This window comes from Opisthorchis viverrini (assembly GCF_000715545.1).
Source record: "Opisthorchis viverrini unplaced genomic scaffold opera_v5_139, whole genome shotgun sequence".
In the NCBI taxonomy this organism is placed as follows: domain Eukaryota; kingdom Metazoa; phylum Platyhelminthes; class Trematoda; order Opisthorchiida; family Opisthorchiidae; genus Opisthorchis; species Opisthorchis viverrini.
The window spans coordinates 923,279-940,486 of NW_008751795.1; the positions used below are offsets into that span (position 1 = coordinate 923,279).

The window sequence follows — 17,208 nt, forward strand, 5'->3', positions numbered from 1 at the left end:
TACACTCATTTGCAAATCAATTTGGTTTTCACGAGAGACTCAACTGAATCTCTCGTTTATGATATTCTACAACTGAATCTGCTACACACGGGGGGCCTCATTATTTAGTTGGCACGATATTCGAGGTATCGCAGTATATTTTCATAAAGGAAAATACTCACGAGGTTGCTGAGAAATCTTCGATATCATAAACGAGAGATTCAGTTGAGTCTCTCGAGAGAACCAAATTGATTTAAAAATGAGTGTATTTCTCGAAAACAGTCCAATTTGGGCTCAAGTAGAACATAAGGTTGACAGAAACTCAGGGACTGCGCCTACCTGATGAGTCCCAAGAAAGGCGAAACCGGTCGTGGGCTGTCGAAAAGTTTCAGCAACCTTGTGAATAGTTTTCCTATTTCCTTTTGGTTAAACACCGGTGGAATAGCACAACTAAAAAGTGCAGCTTTTCTGCTGGTCGTTTCGATCACCATGGGTGAATTTCTTCAGAAGCAAAATGATTAAAATCTCAAACCGTACGGCGTCTCGCACTCAAAGAATAATAAATGTAGGTGGTTGCGGGATTTGTAGAATTCATATTCAAGTCATTCTTGCTTGAGCAGTCATTCGCCTGCCATGGTGCAGTTATTTTCATCAGTGCTATCATCGCCCTTGGTGAGCTTATCAGCAGTTCCTATCCGGAGGTTCAACTCAGGGCATCTGACGTGCGAGGCAAGGGTATTAGCACTACTCTACCAGCGTAAGGTGGAAGTCTCCAAATTATGACTAGCGAAGAGGCAAATTTTTTCAGACTTAAGCGATGTCATTGGTGTGATGGATGGGTCGAACAAGGACCCAGTAATCGTCCTGGTTGTGTCGACTGACCCATCTATGAGGAATTTTCTCCGTCAGGTAGTGACACTGGCGTTTGAAACAAGCTGGACAATCTTTGGTTAATTGCACGTGGTTGCGAGATTCATTTGTGCAGCTCCCTTCTTTTCTTGGCGCATTCTGCTGGATCCACACCAAAAATGAAAAACTCCGAACTCAAGTTTCGCTCCTATCAGAATCAGTGAGTAAGCCTCATCCTTGGCCGTGCCAGATATTACCCAAGCCTGTAGGTCTCGAATTTTTCTTGTGGCATATATTTTCACCTCTGTTTATGAGCAATTCGTTTCATGTTCAAAGGATGGTATGAAGGTGCTTCGCAATAGACTCTGCTCCTCAAGTTATGCTTCCACACCGGTCATGCCCAAGCAATTCGGTTTTTCTTTCTATTGAATATGATGCAAATACTCCCTGTCCTATTACCGTTTGTCCTTATTTTAGACTTTTTGTTCGGAGAAGGAACTTCTATCCAGCACACATTCATGTTTACTACAGTACACTAAAACACAATTTTGACCTTCATACCTTAAGATCCATTTGGAGAAAACCCTGTGAACACTTTTAAAAGGATCATTTTTCTTTAAGTTTGAGGAGCGGAGTTTTGATATCTCAGGTAGTGTAGCTGGTTGTGGAATAGCCACTTATACACCGTTACGATCGACTCCACCACGTAACAACTAACGATGATGTCACCTTGATTAGTGATCACAACATTTCCAACCAAATTGCCGATTTCAGGGAATAAACCAACGACCGTACATGTGATCTGTGTAGCAGCGCTTGACGGATTTGACAGAACCTGCATCAAAGCACCATGCTGAGTGACAAGTGGAAATGTTTCCAATAGTCTGCAACACCGCACGCCCAGATGCGCTCGTTAGCAGACACGTTTAAGACCAATCAATAACACGTTTCCAAGATTTTGGACACGGTCTGTTTGATTTGAAAACACTGTATTGTCGTTCAACATGGTCAGATCACACCAAAGACGAAAATAACAAGTTTAGAGTCAAATTTCACTCCATCTGCGTTCACTTTTCAAGTGAACACGTTTCACACCCTGAGGAAAGAATCAAATTAACAAAATGCACGGTCCTGATTATCACAACCGTCGATGAAATTTTCTGGCCATTAAGTAGGAATTAGCTGAGGCAGCAGACGAAAAATAATCAATAGCTGCTTGCTTTGTAAAAGAAATATAGCAGCCCATACAGTAGAACGACGGGCAAACCTAGCACTGCCGTCCCAAAGGAATCAAATGTATTTTTTCACAGCTGAAGCTCAGTGGCCTGAACTGACACTGCAATTATCGCACATCTTGGTAGCACATTTACCAAAAAATACACACAACTCTGATCAGATTTCGGGGAAGAAAATGCATGGATTGAACTGACACGGTATCTCAATCGGTTGCCCTGAAGTAGATGGGAAACTCTCCAAGAGGCTGATGACTTTGTCACTAGTCTGAAGACAATTCTAAATTGAAGGAAAATTTAGCTTTTATTAAGTCCGCGGAATCGTGATTCCACGAATCGGATTTTTGACCGCGAGTATTGTTTGCCATGAACATAAGTTAAATCTGTCCGGTCATTGCAAGCCGATAATTATATGGTAATTGTAGGGGATAGGTACAGCGTTCGGAACTATCCAGAGATGATCACTGCCCTAATGTGGTTATATTTTCAATCAGTTTGGAGGATGGATAAATTGCATGAGATGTTATTCGTAGAAGCCAGTCATCTGTAAGGGAAACTGGCTTTCAACAAGGGTCAAATGAGTCACGGCGATTCTAACTCTTTTCCGTGACTGATACAGTACGCTTCAAATGACCCGATAGACACAGGTTTCCTTTCCAACCACTCTTCGTTCAGTACATTCAACTCATTCCAAATTTATACACACTCCCCCTCGCCTAGATGGATTTTGTGTGTGTAGTGTCCGGAGTGTCCACTTTAAATAAGTTGGTTGTTTTGGAGACAGAACGCTAGTCCTAACTACGTTTCTACTTTCGTTCGGTGAATCCAGTGTGACTCCGCAAAACATGACTGACTGTTGGGTGTTTCCTCGGTCATTTGCTTGAGTAACTTGGTTCATAAACTCATTCTCTGCACTCAACTAACATTTTGAATGACGAAAATGCTGCATGGTCGACTGGGTGGAAACTGGAGCCGAACGAAAACTGTTCGCTTCACAAAATTCTGGTACACCGATCTTTTACCACACTTTTCAAAGTCACTGCCTTTATAAACATCGGTATCGTTTACAGAATCTCGACCAATTTTGAAAACTTGTGAAAAAGTCGTCATTATTGTAAATTGGTCACTATGAAAAGAAGTAGCTACAAGAAAAGGTGTTATAAAGCATATTAACCAAAGAAATAGTCGACGTGTGGCTTCTTACCTGGAATTAGATTTCATTTAAAGCTGAATCCACTTCTATGAGGGAAGACCGCCCCTCTAAAAGAAACGATACCCTAATCAAGTGACACTTTGTTTAAAGACCAGAGAAATATTCAACCACACAAAAGACCACTTTAAAAGCAACACAGCTTCACAGTTTGCCAAACAGGGACAGCGTTCGTTTTAGGCACAAAACTTAGTTTTTATGCGTCCTTACAGCGTACTGCGTTTGCAGTAAAAATTAATCTGCACACCGGTAGGTTTCATCACTTTTTACGCATTTTTCACTTGGTTGTACCGGTACCTACCAAAGAAAATGAGTGAATCGCCGCTCGGACACTGTTAGATAATAAATGAGAAAGCTTACCGGAGGAACGTTCGACCGGACCATTGTTGAATAAGTAATGTTAAATACACAATGGTCATGCGCTGTGGTAAACATCACGAAAATGACCTTGAATATCTTATCAATAGGACTGGAACCTGGGCGTGCTTGTGTTAGCATTAATGCTTTTTCAAAGTCCGCAATTTATCCGACCGATAAAAACCCTGTTACAGCCCACAGTTCAATAAAAGAACTACTCTTACTCTATAGTCCATTGGTCAGTTAGTGTTAGCTTTCACTGGCAACCGGACGTTGAGGTAGATTAAGCGTATGTGTACTGTTGCATCTGGCCCACCATGCTGCTGGTCTGTATGCATTTTGGAATGTATTGTGCGTGAAGTGCCTCGTTAAAATCGGCCGTTTTGTCTTGTTTCACTGCTAAATGGTGTGTAAGCTTACACATGGCTGGCGTAACAATTAAAAACCACCGGTCATTGTACATAATCAAACTGAAGTGTGGTGATCATCATTTATCAGATCAGAGGAAGCCTTACAGTTCAACCACTAAACAATACGATTGTACGATCACGTTTATGTCATTTAAGTCACGGGATCCTCATATGAATTAAATAAATCAGAACTGATAATAAACAAATTGTCAGTGGTTATCATTTTTGAGTGCACACGTGTGTCTATCGGCCTCCTTGATAACGTGATCGATAATTCATTTTGGGAAATGACTCTGACTGAGGGGAGTTGCTGTTATATATTCCATTCACCCTTGAACTTATGGCAAATGCAGGAAGTTAATACAATACAAATTCTTACACTCTCGGGTCCGATACCATCGAAAAATTGGCACTGCACCTGCGCTTATTCGTCCATATCGATTTCTGGAACATTGATCTTGACTTTCTTATGAAGGAAAATGTTGGTAGCTCAGGTAGCGTAGATGGTTGTTCTGGAGACGAGACCACACCAAGAACACCTGAGCTCTTTGGAGTCTCTTTCAAACCCTTCTTCAAAAACATGTTGTACACCTCGCAGTTTACCCTATTCTTAAATAGACGCGGAGGACAGTGGGCATCTTGACAGGTGATGTTTCGACATGCTTAGCATGTAGCTGGGCGGCCGCGGTTGATGATACTGCGTGTTTTACGCAACTAAAGTGCCTGCCGCACAATCAAATTCTTGATTTCTCATTACCTCTACGAATTCTTTGAGGTCAACCGAAGCATTTGTAGTCGAAAACCTGAACTCATCACAAATTATCTGTCAGCATCGACTCTACCTCTCACCTATGCAACACAGCCCTTATTGTAACCTGTCACACTCGATCCTTGAAGCCGCTAAAATAACTTTTTGAAATAACTAGTGACAAATTGGCAGACAAAATTCGGGCTTTTGAGATTTTGGCATTAAATTCATTAAAATCAGTACTAGCGGGACTGCCGAGTATGTAACATTCCCATGCTTCTCCTGGAATAGCATGAAACCTGTTCGAAGAATGCGGGCTTTGAAGCGTGAATTTGTAATCTGTAGGTGCAAGACGAATAAAGAAAGATGTTCTCACGCTGATAAGTTTATTCAGCAGCGCTTTCGCTCGAACTTCGTCTCCATCTATTAAGACAGTGAAGTCTGCGAACAGGCATTCTTGCCGGGCGCCACTTCCTGTGGAAAAGCTTTTTCAGAGTTCCTAATATCTTTACTCACGTCTTAAAATTATGCAAATATAGGGACCAAATTGGTGGCCAAATTCTGGAAATCACCTTTAAAGCAAGCCTATTTGGAACACCAGGATTTTGGATCATCTGTACATATGGTGTTGTTCCAACATCTGGCGGAGTGCGAAGATGTGGTCAGTGAAATATCCAGCTTGTCGAAATCCCACTCACCCCAGCAATTTGGAGGGAACTCTTTCTTCCAGATGAAAGCAAGTGGGCTAGAAGGGCACTGGCTAAAAATTTCCCGCCACCCTTGAACAGGGTAGGTGATAGATTGTAGGTACCTAAAGCAAGATGGCGCTTGAGTAGGTACATACACTAAGGAATTTTTGGGGCTGAATGGGCCTCCATGCACACTGTTCACGGTAATGTCCAAGGTTGACGGTTCGGGTTTGAATCATTGGGTAACAAACAGAACTCTTGTTCGATTTATTGTACCCAACAGTTGGAGTGCTCTGCTTTGTTAGGTGTCAGAGAGCCATTGACACTCTCCATGGTTTCGCTGACAAGAGTCTTCTGGGGACCAGTCGAACGAATCAAGTAAAACAATCTGCGCACGTTTCAAACGAGTTTTCCTATCCTTTTGGATCCAGAGAGCCTCCCTATCTACGGGAACACATAATTCTCATGGTACATGCTCTATCAGAGATCCAATTCACGGAAGAGGCCGGTTGGAATGTACCGCAGGTAGAAGTCCCGGTGTCTTATACAACTTTGGATGTCGCGCTCGTTTAGGCAAACAAATATCTTACTAGTTGTGGAGGCGATTTTACTTAAAGGAGGCTTGCAGCCACTTTCCTTGCTTGTTTCTTGGGGAACAATTTGATTGGACAAAATATTTCCTGCCTCAGATCCCCATTCAGTTCATGGGGTCATCAGAACTATGCGCTGGCTCCTCTGCTGGTGAAGGGTTTGTGTCATACTGCGCTGGTCGAGTTTCTCGATTTCGCCACTCAGAATTCAAGCTATCTAAGACACCTGATGGAGTAAAAATAAGGCGATGGAAACACAGTGAGAAAACACTTAGATGTGATTTACATCTAACTAAAGCTGATCAAAACCATTCACAGTTCCACACGTTGTTGTAAACAACTATACTATTTGATAACATTTTTTATTTTCTCTGGCGCAGCATTCTCTGTGCCGTTTTTTATTCCACTGTCAATAATTTCACGAACAATTCGCATTTATGACAAAAATGAAATGCAACTTCATCTTTCGTATAGCTGCCTCATGAAAAGCAAATCAGTTACATTAGAAACATACATCTGTTTGAATCGGACTATATAAAGCAGACATGCACACCGAAATTAGGAAGAACAACCTTGACATCAGCTGTTACCAGTCTGGCAGACAACATAACTAGATGAGGATGAAGATAGAGGGAGGCGGGATATAGACACCATCAGTCGGACGAACAGACTGGCGCAGTGCAGTAAGTTCGCTGCAAGCTGAACTAGCCACCTGTCGGTCTATTCTCACCCACCTACTCCAAGATCCACCTCAGTACGCGATGGTATGCAAAATTTTTCGACCAGCCCACCGCTTGTCATTTCGCCTACCATATTACTGTTCGTTATGGCATCGACAGATAATACCTTCGTACATTGGTCACCCCACGAGGAAGAGGGGATTATGGTAATCTGCTTAAGCGCTTTGACGGGTGGGTTTCTTACCTCGTTAGGGTTAAAAGTGTGTTAGCGCACCTGGAGCACCTGAACCTAACGCGGTTGAAAACAAGCAGTCATTGTGCTGCATACATGGAAATGTAACATTTTATTTTCATGAGACGATGTTATTCACCTATGTCGGATTTAGTTGGTGAGGCTCAGAGTTGAAAACATCTGCTACGCTAGCACGCAACGTGCAAAACTCCTTGACTAATGAACGATAGAATTATGAAACTAAAAATAGCATGGAAATTGTTAAAATTCAAGTTCAAGAGGCCGAGCTTCAGTAAACGAAGTCTCTAATTCTACGGGTCTCCTTCGTCTCCCGGAACCCCTGAAACTCTCTCTGTAGGAGCTTCGTGTACCACTCCGAGTTTGGGGACCACCGGAGTGCATGGTTTCAGTTACATTGTAAAATACTGTTCAACCAGCGACTTTCCTTCTAGTTCTTGTTAATGTTCAGTAAAATTTGAGTTAGATTTCGAAGATAAGGTTGGTAGCTCAGGTAGCTTAGGTGGTCCTTGGTTTGTTCAATGAGCTAAGCAATTTGATTGCTGATGTTTCACCATCAATCGAATCATCAGTATGTTGCCCGGCTCAGCGAACAAACCAACGATCAGCATTGAGTTAATCGGTCTACTTCGGTAGCCCTATTCATGTCATTCGGCAGTTCGATATTGGTGCTACCTCCAGTCCCTGGTGAAACAACAAAAACAATGAACTGTGCACTTGTGCAATATCAAATTGTTCTGCGCTGTGAAACACAGGCAGTACAGCCATTGTGCGCCACAGAGTGAGGATACAAATAGAAGTCTTTTGTTTCAGACAGCACATGCTCACTGTGTTACGACCATTCATTCGTTCCTAGAGAACAATTAAGTTCATTTTTACAGGAAGGTTTGTGTTGTGCCTGGTGTCTTGGCGAGGCAAGGCCAGTCAGGTGGCTTTAGAATCGAGGTCATCGAAACCCATGTAAATGGTTGCACCATGATCCTTGGGAAATGTAGTTTGAAAGCCTGCTTCTCCTGTATCCTTGTATAGTCATACTGGCCACTTCCTTCAAGTATACAATAACGAAAGACCTCGTGTATTGTTTCATAAGGCTTTTGTGTTAGCGTAAAGACGTTTGCACGCTAAACTCTATCGGTAAGCACGAGAACATATGCATTTACAGTCCCTAAATAGGGACCTAAATAATTAGCATATAACTATATTAATTTGCCTTCGTTGTTGAAACTTGTCCGTTTTCGCGTCGTTCGTCTGGTTCCTGTTTTTTTGCATGACGAAAGTGAAGCCAGTCTATGTCCAAAAAGTCGAGAAGGAATTTACAGCTTTTTCGTCTTCGTTGGAAACCGTCATGAGTGTGCACTTCACGAAGTTCCATCAGGACAGGACTGGCTCTCCAGTGAAACTTCCCAAATCTCCTCAAACCACCAACAGATAACAAGTTTTGCCCGACTGCATCGCGTAAAGACTAGATTGTCGAGGTTGATGATTATGGGAGAAATTGAAACTCTCTCTCCTATAGCCAAGGTTCAGTTTTTTAAAATCGAGGAATCTGAGCGGTGAACCGTTGACACCGTTGTTCCTAACCTGTTTTACATTCTGTTGGCTTTTTGCCGTAATTTTGACAGGAATAGATGTGCAAAACTTGGAGCTCTATACAGCGATTGTGGCAGCAGCTGTCAATCCCCAAAACAAGGCACGATCTGGATGGCCCGCAATGCAAAGGTGCCAAAATTTGGACAATAGAAGGGTCGGCTCGAGCAAGCAAAACTCAGCGTCACAGAATGAGCATGGTAGCACTCCATATAAAATACAACCATCACTGTGCAGCTTCATTGTTATTATTCTCGGACAAACAAGCTGCGTGCAGCAGCAGCTGGTTGTAGGACTGGACTAAACAATTCCAAGTGTGCCTGGAGTGAATGCAAGCCAGGGCTTGCTTTGCACTGTCAAACTATCTTCAGCTGCGTTAGATGTTTGAGCACATTCCAGTTTTCACATTTTTACACTGCAGGAATCACACATGAATTCATGACTCTTGTCTTTACACGTTTTGGAGTGGCTTTTGCTCCTGGATTGTTTTTTCATTCACTCGGCAGCATGTGGTTTCGGAACCCAATTTTGGATGCTCAGTGTAAAAGAGCAAGACGGAACGACAGACAGTAAAGGGCTAGAGTAACAAAGAAGCAATGTGAAGCACGACAAAATGGAAAGCGGAACATAGGAGTTTCTATTGGACAACATGTGATTCAAACAGTATAGTTTCTTAAATTCATCTGCTATTCTTCATATTGTACCCAAAATCTGTCCAACTCCACTAACCTCACACGTGGATATTCCCATCACTTTTTGGTGCTCACTAGTTTGTTACCTCAGGCTGTCTTGTCGTAATCCTGCCTGATGCGATTTCTGACCAGTTCCCATGAGATCCAGTTCCTACGCTGACACGAACAGAACTGCTACTATGCTGTCATCCAATATGTTGAACTCGAGATTTATTCCGTCCGTTTTTCCGATTAGGATGCATTCGTGTTGCACAAGTAGAGTAACGGCATCCAACTCGTCTTGCATGTCAGACGTCTGGAATTTGGATTCAGTTAGAGCTATAGGTTAGCCTTACTGATCAGTTGTAATAAAGGTGAAACTCCGGTACAGTGCTTCCTTCTTCGAGATGGACCAACTAGAATAGTTCCATCGAGACGAAATGGAGAAATATGAATGTAAATCCAACAAATACTGCAACTTTCAACAACTCATAGACTGTCATAATTTTACACACTCTGTTCTTGTTTCCAAAACAGATATTGACGAATGCGCAGAAATCGAAGATGTATGTCAGCCCAAATACGCCACTGCCGCCAGTCAGACCTGTGTGAACCTCGTGGGTGGATATCGCTGCGTCCCCAGCCAGTGCCCTCCTTCATACAAAAAGACGTTTCTTGGAAACGGGTATAGGTATGTTCGTTGTGCCTGTCACATTACACTTGAATCTCCAACAATGGGGTTTCGAATTTCTGAGCTGGGAAATCAGTTAAAATCCTAATGGGACGCTCCCTCACTCATCGTGCTACGAAGTAACTAAGTGTATGGGGGAATTTAAACTTTTATCCCAAATTTTAGCGTTCAGCTCTCCTCGTTACTTTATTTTGTTTCCAATGCGTATGTCTTGCTTCTCAGTTAACCGCACACCAAAAACTAAAGTGAGATGCATGTACTAATTTGCTTATTTTCTGAAAAAGGGAATACCTGCGAGATTCAAGTGATCTGTTCCGCTTTCAAACGAGGTAAAACTATACAATTTTCTTGTTTAGAAATATTGGTACATATCCCGGATATACAGGTTCCAATTTTAGCAGTAACGAAATGCAAACTGAGCATGCTTCAAGAAAGATCAGTTGACAAATCACGTCTGCTATATCTGGTTCTATAAGTCCTCACCATATTTTCCACTGTAATATTCTCTTAATGGTTCTATGAAGTGATAGCGTTCCGTGTGAAAAATCAGATCACATGCACGGACTACCTAAAAGAGGTGGGGGGTCCTCATCAGGACACTGACTGTAACTCAGCTAACTCATTTTGGAAAAAAAAACTGAACCGAATCATGCGAGCATAGGATTCCATTGTGCCAGTACCGTCACTTAAATGCTGTTGCTTCACCTGTCAAAAAAGGCAATAACGAATGTTTGTGACCATCTAATGAAAGGTACACCGTTCTAACAAGTGATGTTTAGCGTAGGTTCAGATGTTGAACCGTCAGTCCAAGTCTGGTGAGTCTAATATCAATAAACAGATCAATAACCACCTGATCAGCAATCAGTGGATGCACACGAGGCACCAAGAATTCAATAAACTGGGGGATGCAACATCCATTTTCGCATTATCACTTGGCGTGCTTCCTGATCGGAGTTCGAAGAACCTCCATTACCATTCGGCTTTTGATATACCATTCGGGTTTTGGATATGATCCTAGTCAGAGCACCAGAATACGGTTACCCGTGGAAGAAATAAACTATGCATTCTAGAGGCCTAGGTGGTATTTGTTAAGGGCGAATCTGTCTTGCGAATGACAAATACCATGTGGAATTTTTCGACTTGGTTGGAGTGTTGACAGTTTTCGGGTAACGTACATCATCTTGTGGATCGAAACCACACACCTAAGTTTCAGATCACCCCCGAAACAAGCTCGGAAGTAGAGGAAACACCCATTATCGCAGTGTAAAAGAAACACACCATGCATTCAAATCCTTATTTAGATCGATATTTGTGCTCTGTATCAATCTTTATCAGGAAATGCTGTGTGAACTATCAAAAGCTATCACTTCTCATCGAAATCATAAGAAAACCTGGTAATGTCATCCTATTTAAGAAGTTATACATGTGGAGCGGTTGTTACGGAATAAAAACGTGAAATACTCAGGTCCACATTTTCCGTAGTCTGTTTCATGGGTTTCTCCCCTCTAAGTATCTAATTCAAGTTCTCCGAAATCCTTTTGGAATGATTTTTTTGCTTATCTTCTACTCTTTGCTAGATGTGACCTGGACGCAGCACATGCTTGTGTTCCCGGTGATTCTAACTGCTTCGCTGAACGCCCACAGCAGATTGACAGTATTTTCAAAGAACTCGATCAAAACACGCGTGTTCCACAAGTTCTTGCCCGAGTAGATACTAAAACGATGCCGCATGGTGTGATCCGGGTCGATTTGAGGCAACACTACGCCAATGATTTACGAACACGCAATCCGATCAAAGTTGGTCAGGCCTTTCGGGTATGAATATCTTTTTCGATTGCGTTTCCTATCACAACAGCGCAAGAATTCTGCTTCGCACTGTTCGTACTGTTATAGATTCGCTTTGAACTCTGTATTTGAATAAGAGGTGCTCACCTGGACGTTTTTTTAGCTCATAGGAAGCATATAATATTCAGTCAAATGGCCTCCTCAAAAACGGCGGCCAAATCACAAATAAGTTCCCGAAAGAAATCGGTGGGCAAGTTGTCAGCTGTTCTATGTGGCGAAATGAGAGTTAGTTCAGTAAGTCATATTACTTCAGCCGCCAATCCGTCCCTTAGGTGGCGGGTGTAGCGCCTTAACTCATGCTGTATAAACGAAAAGTGGACGTTTGAGCTGAGAAGTGATATTGTGCTTACGGAGAAATGTTCTACTAACCGTGCAACGAAAAACTACATAAACGGGAGATTACTATTTTTGCTGAATTAAGCCTTCCTTCCCTGAGGATTTGAGCTTGTACTATTTGCAGCTGAGTCTCTTAATGCACTCTGACGAAGTATGCCTGTGCATCACACCAACTCTTATATTCCACTAAATTTGACCCCCCCCCCCCTCCCCCTATCCCCCCAGTCCGTTTTCATGAGACAAATGGTAACTTATCGTTCTTGTAGAAGGTAATGAAGCAGTCATAGAGCAAATCAGATTTCAACCTAGACACTGCATTTTGTTGACCTGTGCTGACGAAACACATGAAATGCTTCATTCCAGTCTATCACGGTGAGCTTACGTTTCCGACATACGATGCTGTATCCATGCAAATTCTCGTATTATAACTGAAAACAGAAATTTGTGCACGCATGTTTGGTCCATCATGCACTCAAACTTTGTGTCCAGAGCAAATTACAGGGCTCGGATTTCACCCTTTTTGGAATAGCATGTCAAACGGGTGCACTATTAAAAAACTGTTGTACACCAGAGATTCTTTCTAGTCCTCGCAGTCCTGCTAGGCCATGGGAAGATATATAACTTTTGACCTTGATTTTTGCATGGCCTTTCCCCATATATTGCGGTTCCCATTCAAACAAACGATTCAGTCTATCCTTAACAGCAGTGGGTTAACGAGAGGGAGCTTCGCATGAATTTGTTTTTTTTTCTCATCGATATCTAAGCTTCAGAGTATACTATTGTTCTGCAAACATAACTTGCATTCGACAAATAAATTTCTGCATTGCTCTGATTGGCTGAAAGCCCCTTTATGGCAACTGACTTAGAAACTCAAGAGGGTGAAAGTGAACTGGACGGTTTTCGTGTGCAAAGGAATGAAACTCCCTAATTCAGTACACAGATGGCCCTATTCTTAAGATTTTGGAGAAATTTGGTGTGATCTTATAAGTTTTCCGAGGAAGCACTAATTTATTTTACACATATAACTGCTGTACTTCTCTAAGCTTCCTTTCATAGGCGTGACACACAATATTCACCAAAGAGAACCAAAGAGGAGGGTATGTTTCACCTGTCCCATGGGTGACTTCTTTGGATAACCACCCGATGAATGATGAGAGACAAAATAATTGTTGCTTCTCACATCACGAGGATGGGTTAGGTTTGCCAACTCTCCAATCAAACACGCCAAGATCGTTTCAGTACATCAGTACAATCCTGTTTAATTGATCAGTACCTTTGGAAAGGCCTGATGACGATGACGGATAACCGGAAACGATTTAAGCCGAAAAGCCGATTGCCTATCGGCTGAAAGTATACTTCAGTTAGCGGCGAATAAGCTGAACTATGGAAAGGTTTGTTGAAGTAGGTCTGATACTCCTTAGCAGGGAGCTGCTCATGTCATAGAGATAATCCACGTGCTTCTACGAAGCCCTTTTGAAACAATCCATAGTCCTAGCGTTTCTAAGGCTAGGTTTTGAAGAGGCCACGGCAGAAATTACCCGAGAAAGTGACAGCACCTCCTGCCCGTATTCAATGCTTTTAATGGCTTTCAGAAACACGTATGCATACCAGGCACACATTTACGCACAGCCGCATATTCACTGAACGCACCTTCGCGTCATGCGCGCTTGCATGAAAAAATTCCACATGATACGACACGACGCGGAAAGCGGCAATCGATTATCTATAAGCGACCGATTAGGAAGGTCAGTAACGCAGGAATGTTTACGAATGCCAATCTTAAGTGCAACAGGTAGGAATGAGTCAGCAAACCTATTAGTGTAGAGGATTAGTTGAGGGTTTGGATTAGCAAGTGGCTGTTCGCTTTTGCATTAGGCCGTCTTATGCTTGACTGACGTCCACGCGGGACAGGTCTTAATACTAGGATGCCTGACAAAATATGCGACCTTCTGTCGGTTATCCCATTGACCATTATAAAGCTTTACAACTAAAAAAAATTGGGACATGCTGGCCTTGCCTGCAATATCCAGTTATGACGGGCAGACAAACAATGACAAGCGATATCTTATCAACTGCTATATTGATTCCGTGATGTAATTTGGATTGTCTGAAGGGAGTAACACATGGCCCAGATGAGTAAAAAAAAACCATAACAGTTTGGCTGGTTCGCAAACAACATTAGAAACAACTTGTAAAGAAAGCTACAAGAATGCAACTATTGATAAGCCTGTGAGTGAGAGTTAAGATAAAAACAACAGTGACAGTAATATTAAAACTTCTAATCTAAAATAGATTTAAAAAGATCGATGTAGGCGAATATGGATCCGTCGGTCACTCACCGGCCGGACTCAAGATAAAGAACTACAGCAGAATGAAAACAGGTTTGATACCCTGTTCATTATCAGCACATGTCACCGTCCCTTGCAGCAACGAAATGGTTCACGCTATTTTTCTTGATAGGTAGAGAAGGCTACAACTGGAGAAGGATTGGCCTAGTGTCTAGTGCTTAGCACAGACATTCAAGGTGCCCGGTCGTTTAACATTCAGTAAGACAGAAGTGGGTAGAAACCAGTAGCAAGGAGTTAGGCTTCGTGCCCTATCTTTCAGCGCCTCCTGCTAGGAATGGGAAGTGTCACTTGGATATCGCTCCGGATAGTACACTGTGGCCACAGGTGTCAAACGCTTCGTATTTTTGTCACTTTCCTTCTGCGGAGTCACAATTCGCATGCTTCTTGCTATAGAAGACTTTGATCCAGGCACTGAAACAAACCTTTTCTACATAGGAGGCAAAAGGCCTCTTCGATTCAGGATGCAATCCTAAAAAGATTACCTGCAGCTCCGTTTTACAGCTACATCAAGAGAACGGAAAAGTGACAAATCTGATCCCATGGACCTTTTAGACGTATAGGGTAACCAAACGATTGAAAAGCTGCAACCCAATAGATGACCTGAAGTAGCATTTTCGCTGATTGCAGGTTTAGCGTAACCTCAGTAACGGAATGTTTCCAAGCAAGCGAGCTATGAGATTAACGGAGACTCGGGGACTGTGCCGACCTGATTAGCATCAAGAAGGGAAAAACCGGTCGTGCGTTGTAGACGAGTTTTCACCAGCCTTGTGAGCATTGCATCACGTCTATGCAAGTATAATTTAGTTTTTTGGAATCTAAAACCTGTCAGTGAAATTAATAGCCACACATGCGGGTGATACAACAAGTCACTCAGGCCAGGATAGAAGAGTTAGTACGTATTCATACCAATTAGGAAGGAGATCGAGTTCAAATCAGTGTTAATCAATCCCTCAAACCCTAACGATATTTGATCTAAGCTTGGTGTAGCGTTGCTTGTTGGATGGGTATGTAACTTATTTCTGACTGTTTATGTGGTTACTTCTCCATGGTGACACCAGGTACGGCACCGCTACTCTCTAAATGTGAGGATGTATCCATAAATGTTCAGACGGACGAAGCACTTCGTTGTCGTTCCTTAGAAGATATTTGAAGCCTTTTCAAACATCATTTCATTTTGAGAACAAGTGTTTTTGAAATGCCTAAGAAAAAAATTGACTTCTTAAACCTGTGAACAACGAGACATTGGCAGGTGAAAGTGTAAAGGTCATAACGAGAGCAAAGCAATCAAAACAAGAGTTTCTAGTTCTGTAACCAATTTTGTCATTGGTGCTGAAGTTTTTCGCCGAATCATGCAATTGTTATGGGACTATATACCTCATATTCAAAAACCCCTCCCTACTTAGTGATTAATGCAATCTCTCACCTTCATACAAGACTGCTGCGTATGTTGCAATCAACATAGGTTGTTTTACACACGCTTATTTACTTTCTCACCTCCCCAGCTGCGGAGAAGCCCATCCCATGTTGGCCAAGTTGAGGTGGTCTTGATTCGGTCTATACCAGCTCCTGTGGACATGCTGATTTCGTTACATGTGATTTCAACCAGAAACGATCTTCAGCTGGGACTGGCGATTACGAAGCTCTATCTGTTTGTAACACAATCGGTGGAGCAGCGAATCCGAATGAAGTTGGCAGCGCCAAAACGACACGTTTACAAACATGAAGACTTTTGGACACGATTACGCCGGAATAATTAGAGCCAGCCAGCCAGTCATCGTACATATAGAACAAATAAAATGCAGACTGTATTCAGACCAGCAAACACCTTGTTCATATTCGATCTATCCCTAGCTAACGTTTTAGAGTGGCATCTTTTAAATTTCATTTACCACCCCAGCACCCTAACCATCTGATTCATTTCATCTCCAAAGTTGCTTATTCCAACTCTTTCACATGCTCGTGAGTAAGTGCCACAACCGGACTATTGTTTTATTGTCATACTGACCTTGAAACTTTTACTTGACTTTCTGGTCATTCTTATTATTACTTTTCCTGCTTTTTCTGTCGTAACAAGGTACAGCATGTGAGAGACACTTGACGGAATACTCGAGATATCTCCTACTGGTGTTCCTTAAGGCATCGGCCCCTTGGAGTGAGCGAAGACTTCGTCCAAGTTGGCACACCATGATATGAGTGAGTGGTAGCGGTTGGCAGCATTATTCTGAGATTGACGAAAGATGCAAAAAGTAGAAGTAGTTGACTTTCCTAGGGTGCTGATCAACTTTGTAGATAGTCACCTTAAAGATAGTACTTTGATATCTCAAAGATCCATGCAATTGTAGCACGCTCAGTAAAGCAGCGTCATCAACGATAGTTTTATGACCTTTTCTGATTGACAAACGGTGTTCGACCATGCCAGAAATAGTCCTTCAGAAGTTTTCGCGATTAACAATAAAATGCAAGAATTGCAAAACATAATTCAAAGGCTGACCCAAATGGACCACAACAAGTAAAAACGCTGATCGAGAACATTGGGGAATACAACACGTCATAATGAGACCATTCTTCGTTGGGAGCATTTTTAGCTTTCTTGAATTTACAAGTGATGGCTAAATATTGCAGGCTCTGGAAAAGCTGGCAATGTATCCTGTCGACCTGAGTTGAGTACCGTAATCCAACTAAGACGGGCAATCTATCTATGCAATTGTACATTCTGTGTAGGCTGTCCACAGTATC

General features: G+C 42.3%; 1 protein-coding gene across 1 annotated transcript in view; it reads left to right on the forward strand.

Moving 5' to 3' along the window:
- The window catches only part of T265_06607 (hypothetical protein), a gene marked incomplete at both ends in the record, with an annotated part of 113,342 nt that extends 96,757 nt beyond the window's left edge, over positions 1-16,585 (forward strand). Inside the window, 3 exons of the mRNA XM_009171911.1 lie at positions 9,790-9,943; positions 11,521-11,758; positions 15,975-16,585. Coding sequence (XP_009170175.1) covers positions 9,790-9,943; positions 11,521-11,758; positions 15,975-16,229 — 647 coding nt within the window. The remainder of the gene's footprint in view (positions 1-9,789; positions 9,944-11,520; positions 11,759-15,974) is intronic.
- Positions 16,586-17,208: the final 623 nt, after the last annotated feature.